This window comes from Cicer arietinum, chromosome 1 (assembly GCF_000331145.2).
Source record: "Cicer arietinum cultivar CDC Frontier isolate Library 1 chromosome 1, Cicar.CDCFrontier_v2.0, whole genome shotgun sequence".
Taxonomy (NCBI): Eukaryota; Viridiplantae; Streptophyta; class Magnoliopsida; order Fabales; family Fabaceae; genus Cicer; species Cicer arietinum.
This window is the reverse complement of record NC_021160.2, coordinates 47956605-47962303: the sequence shown is the minus strand read 5'-3', so window position 1 is coordinate 47962303 and position 5699 is coordinate 47956605. Positions and strand designations below refer to the sequence as shown.

Here is a 5699-nt window from a genome sequence, read left to right as displayed (position 1 = left end):
GATAATATTTTTCAATTTTATATATGTATTTGCCAATTTACAAAATTTAGAGATTAATTTAACCGACACTTATAATTTCAGGGATAATTTATCTATTTACAACTTCACATATCAATTTGCTTATTTTGTTGTTAGAGCAGTCACTAACTTATGCACTTCTTGCATTAGATTGTTCTCAACTCTCACGGATCAAATTTAATTGTTGTTTGATCCTAATTAACTTTTAATTAAGAGTTATTGTGAGTTTTTTTTGTTCATATTTGTGTTAGGAGTATTAATATTTTGGATTGGGCTCTTTTGGACTTGAGTTCCAACCAAAGTTTTAAATAATGACCAAAGTAATGTTTAGATGTATTTTGAAATTGTATTTATTATTCACCTAAAATAGGAGATAACAGTAACAATCGCTACTTTTATAACTGTTTACTGTGATCGTTATATCGGCTGTAGACTATTTTTTAAAATAATTGTCCATAATAGTTCTTCAAGAGCGTGATAATGTTATGAATTTCAAATTGAATAGATCAAATTGTTCAATTACCAAGATATTATATTTATGGTTATCGACTAGTTTACGAAAATTATGGATTCTTTTACAAATTGAAAAAAGTGCATACATCCTAATTTTACGAATATGAAAAATTGTTGAAGGAATACAATTTGCTACTTTGAAAAGGATAATCGTAAACCTCATAATCCAAATATGCAGAAGATCATTTCAAGTGAATCTCCAACCTACACATCAAAATCTAGTAGAAACAAACACTAAAGACATGAGAGTGAGCAATACAAGATTGTTGATTGAGATTTATGATCAAAATTTGTCAAGGTTTTTCACACAAAATATTTGGTGATATATTTCTCCATTCTTTATAATTAGCCTAATTGACATTTTACAAAATTCACTTCTCATTTCAGAGTTTTCTAATTTCAAACTGATTATCTAACTAATTTCTCTATATCATCTAAGGTGATAATTCAGAAGTAGATTTATGTAAGTTGGTTTCCGTAGCTCATAAATTCGAGGATAAGAGTGCCATGAGAGCATTGTCAAGGATATTTTTTTTTTAGATGAAACGATAAATATCAATAAAAATTCACACACACTTGTGAGGTCTATGTTTGAACCCGTGGCATAATGTCCAAATCTAACGATACAAACATTTGCTTGAGGATATGTATACTAAAATAACATTGTCAAGGCCATGTATACTAAAATCAAATGTTGCTTGGCTTTCTAAGGTGCACATAGGCAAGATTCTTTGGAGACAGCCCTCTGGAGAGGATTTTATAAATGATGTTGCACAATGTTATAGGAAAGAGATACCTCAATGTTAAGTTTAAAAGACAATAACCATCGTAAAGCCAAAAAATACACTTCATAAAGTTTCTTTTCAATAACTATTTCAATTTCTCATAGTGGAAGATGTGAGATGCTTCAGCATTCTAGAATTTGTTTAATGTTTATAATCACTTTTTTGTTGACACTTTTTATAATGTTATATGCATATATACGAATGAATTTGAACTCTAAAATATTGGTTTCTGATGTAAAAATATATTTTTTTTCATTTTTTTCATCAAATATTTTTTTTTCATTTTTTTCATCAAATCTTTTTTTTCATTTTGTATAAAATGCATGATAAGCAAAATGAGAAGTTATAAAGTGGTTTGTAAATTATAAGTGACTTTATGGGCAATGAACTAGTTAAGTTTAATTAAATAGTTAATAAAATTGATCAAAATTACTCGTAATTATTTGAACAAATTATTCTTCATTAATCAAATCGATAAAATTTACTCTTTCGTGATTAAGCACGGGCTTAACAAATTGGGCTTCTAAAGATATAATTGGGCCCATATTTTAAACAAGTGGCATTATAGTCATTTCAAAAAACCGAACGACCCAAACACATTTCCAATTCCCCACCTTCGTTATCCTCTTCTTCCCAACTCATCAACAGTACACTAAAAATGGCAGCAGTAACAACAAGCCACCACAACCTATTCTCCACTTTCACACGCTTCAACTCATCCATAACAACCACAACCAATTCACGTTCTCGATGGAACAGCGTTAGGTTGATTCGATGCGCTGATGTGAGCACAAACGCGAGCACGGTTGAGAATCAAAGAATCACACTGAGTAACGGCAACGATTCCTTGGAAATATGCAGAGTACTTAACGGAATGTGGCAGACGAGTGGCGGTTGGGGTAGAATTGATCGAGATGACGCCGTTGAGGCTATGCTCCGTTACGCCGATTCCGGACTCTCCACGTTCGACATGGCGGATCATTGTACGTAGTCCACTCATTTTCTTCCCATTAATGTTTCTCTCTCTGATGACGTGGAGGTTTATTATTGGCATGTTTTTTCCTCCATTAGTCCACTTCCGTGCTTTGTGATTGAGAATTAGATTTATTTATTTATTAATTAATTAATAAAAATCACAATCCAGCTGTTATTATATACTTGAATTTAATGTAGTGTAATTCGGATAATAACCATAACTAATCATGTGACTCACCGTGATAAAATACACTTACATACACTATACACTACACACTAATTACTTATGTTAGACTACCGTGGTTGTTTATAACCAATTGCTATTTTCAATTTTTTAATAAACAATTTGATTTTTATTTGATTATAATTATGATATAAAAAATTTAATTTGTATATACCGCTACCATAATTTTGTTACACATCCGCCAAATCACATCATAGTATTTAACCAATTAAACATCATAGTATAATAATTCAAATTAATCTCTGATGATAATTTGAAGAATGGTGTCAACATATGCATATATATATATATATATTTAACTATTGAAGAAAAAATTGTGGAACCACGTAAAATAAAAATGGTAGAAATATATGGTGGAGAATAGCCCATAGAGGATAGGCACTATATGACTCTTTTTGCTTAGTTGTTAGAGCAACGTGTGAAGTGTTGTAAAAGAGGTACCCTTTTAAGAGTGTCTTCTGTTGCTATAGGCTGCTACTGTGGACACTTTGAGTAGTCTTGAAATGTCAGAGTTATTGCAGCATTCTTTGAGAAAATTCACTTGCACTCCAAACAAAGCACCAACAAGAAGAGGAATTGCTGCAAGAGAATATAAGCATTTGAGACCTTGTCGGTGTGTGACTACGCAGGAGGATAACTGGCGCGTTGTGGTCAGTAATGGGAAGGATTCGTTGGATATATGCCGGGTTGTGAATGGAATGTGGCAAACTAGTGGTGGATGGGGCAGAATTGATAGGGATGAGGCTGTTAGTGCTATGCTTAAATACACTGATGCTGGACTCACCACTTTTGATATGGCTGATATATGTATGAAATGCAACTTTGTTTGTTGCTTCTACTTGTTTGCTCTTTAAATTGTTTGAATCCATAAAGGAATTGTCTTTGCTTGGTGTTGACAGTCTCAACTCTCACGTTAAATAGCGAAATGACATGTATCTAATTCTGATATGTCGGTTTTATGAGACTTTGTGGAGTTGATTTAGGCTTAATCCAAATTCTAAGACTCGGACACCACTTACGTTAATGGTATCCACTAGAGGATTATAATTTAGAGACTGTTCTCTTTTGAGTGATGGATGTGGAATATTCTTTACATGAACTGCTTTTTTTTTTTTTTTTTGTCTGCATAAAAGGTCATAATTTGTGTAAAAAAAGTTCAAATTTTGTGTGTTCTTTTGGTTTTGCAGATGGGCCAGCTGAAGATTTATATGGGATTTTCATCAATCGAGTTCGTCGTGAGCGTCCACCAGAATTCTTGGAAAAGGTCAGAGGGTGAGTTGATTATGAGATTCATATTATTTTCTTAAAGTTTTTTTCTGCATGAACAAAACGCAGCAAGGTTAGATACACATTTGTCAATCAAATTACCATAGAACATAGAAGGTGCTGTTTCAGCCATTATATTATTTGACGCAGTCTCACTAAGTGGGTGCCACCGCCAGTTAAGATGACAAGTAGCTTCGTAAGAGACAATATTAATGTGTCAAGGAAGAGAATGGATGTGGATTCCTTGGACATGCTTCAGTTCCACTGGTATTTAAAATCTCTTTCTCTAGTTATTTTATGTGAACATTTTTCAATTCTTAAGGCTCTTGGAGTTATTCATGTGCATATAATATCAACCATTGATTTGTTTATTAATAGTTGAGATTACTCTCTTTATTCTCTAAATCGGATTGCTCACTGTACAGGTGCTCAATCCTAAATTTAAAACCGTCAAAATTATTCATGGCATGGTCATTTATCCACTTTGCTTCCTAGTCTGTTCCTGTTATAAATGAATATTTGATTTCAAATATGTCAATTGAGTTACTAATGATGTTAATTCTGATTCTCTAAAGTTTAAGATCCTTGTGACGACTCTCCTCTATCTTATAACAAATTTAGGTGGGATTATTCAAATTCAGGATACCTTGATGCACTGAAACACCTTGCTGACTTGAAAGGAGAAGGTTAGTTTTGCTTCTGAATAACTGTTGAAATCGCACATAATTTCCCATTTCTTGATTTGATCAAATTATTTCTGTTTACATTATACAGGTAAAATCAAGACTTTGGCTCTAACAAATTTTGATACTGAGAGATTACAAATTATTCTTGAAAATGAGATTCCCATTGTGAGCAATCAGGTAAACCCAAGCACACTTTAATTTCTCTTCTAGCAGTTATTTTTTAAAGTTACCTATGGATCATGATTCTTATAAGTATGTTCACTTTCAGGTACAACATTCACTTGTTGATATGCGTCCACAACAGAGAATGGCAGAGCTTTGTCAGCTTACAGGAGTCAAACTTATAACGTTTGTCCCTCTCTCCCTTTTCTTAGCCACAAAATAATTCTCCAAAGTGAGATGAAAGTGAAATAGAAGAAATTAAATTTCCAAATTTTGTTCCTTAGTATATCAGTTTGTGATGCAGGTATGGGACAGTGATGGGCGGTCTTTTGTCTGAGAAGTTCCTTGATGCCAACATCAACATTCCTTTTGCTGGACCAGCAATAAACACTCCCTCCCTCCAAAAATACAAAAGGGTATGATATGGTGACCATCGTTAATTATTTAAGGTAGATTCCAGCTGATAATTGATGCTTTTCCCTGGTTGAGAACATGAGGATGAGATTTGAGATTTCTTTTGTTCTCGTGATTTAGTTATATTATTCATGTATTTTGCTATATGTTGAGTATCATTCATTTGTTGATAAGTGGGCAGATCCGCATAACAAGTGCAGTTGAAAGCGTAAAGAGCTGAACAAGAGTGCTTGCCCTTTGGGTTGTTGGGTTATGACTTGCAGTATGGTTTAGAGATAAACTTGTAAACTTGACTGTAGTTTTGAACAAAGCTTTAAACTCTTTAACCTAATTATTGCATAATATAAAAGTAAAGCAGTCACTCTATTGTAGGAGATGTAGACACAACTGACCCAACTCCGAGATCAATTTTTTAGTTCTTGTGTGTTCATGTTCCTATTTTAGAACCAATTTACTATTCTGACTCTCTACTTTGCATGACATGGCAGATGGTGGATGCTTGGGGAGGTTGGAGTTTGTTCCAAGTACTTCTTCGAACTCTTAAACAAGTAGCTTCTAAACATGGTGTTTCCATTGCAACAGTTGCTGTGAAGTATATACTAGACCAGGTTAAGTTGATTTGTTTTCTCAGCAGGA

General features: G+C 33.2%; 1 protein-coding gene across 2 annotated transcripts in view; it reads left to right on the top strand.

The window, feature by feature from the left end:
* Positions 1-1889: 1889 nt before the first annotated feature.
* The window catches only part of LOC101511479 (uncharacterized), a 4846-nt gene continuing 1036 nt past the window's right edge, over positions 1890-5699 (top strand). Inside the window, exons 1-8 of one of the 2 annotated variants that reach the window (XM_004487457.4) lie at positions 1890-2299; positions 3723-3807; positions 3952-4068; positions 4423-4487; positions 4576-4664; positions 4756-4835; positions 4954-5065; positions 5552-5671. In XM_004487457.4, the coding sequence (XP_004487514.2) occupies positions 1975-2299; positions 3723-3807; positions 3952-4068; positions 4423-4487; positions 4576-4664; positions 4756-4835; positions 4954-5065; positions 5552-5671 (993 nt within the window). In that variant the 5' untranslated portion in view covers positions 1890-1974. Of the gene's footprint in view, positions 2300-2935; positions 3343-3722; positions 3808-3951; positions 4069-4422; positions 4488-4575; positions 4665-4755; positions 4836-4953; positions 5066-5551; positions 5672-5699 lie in introns of those variants that run through there. The other variant, XM_012717725.3, reaches the window with a different exon arrangement.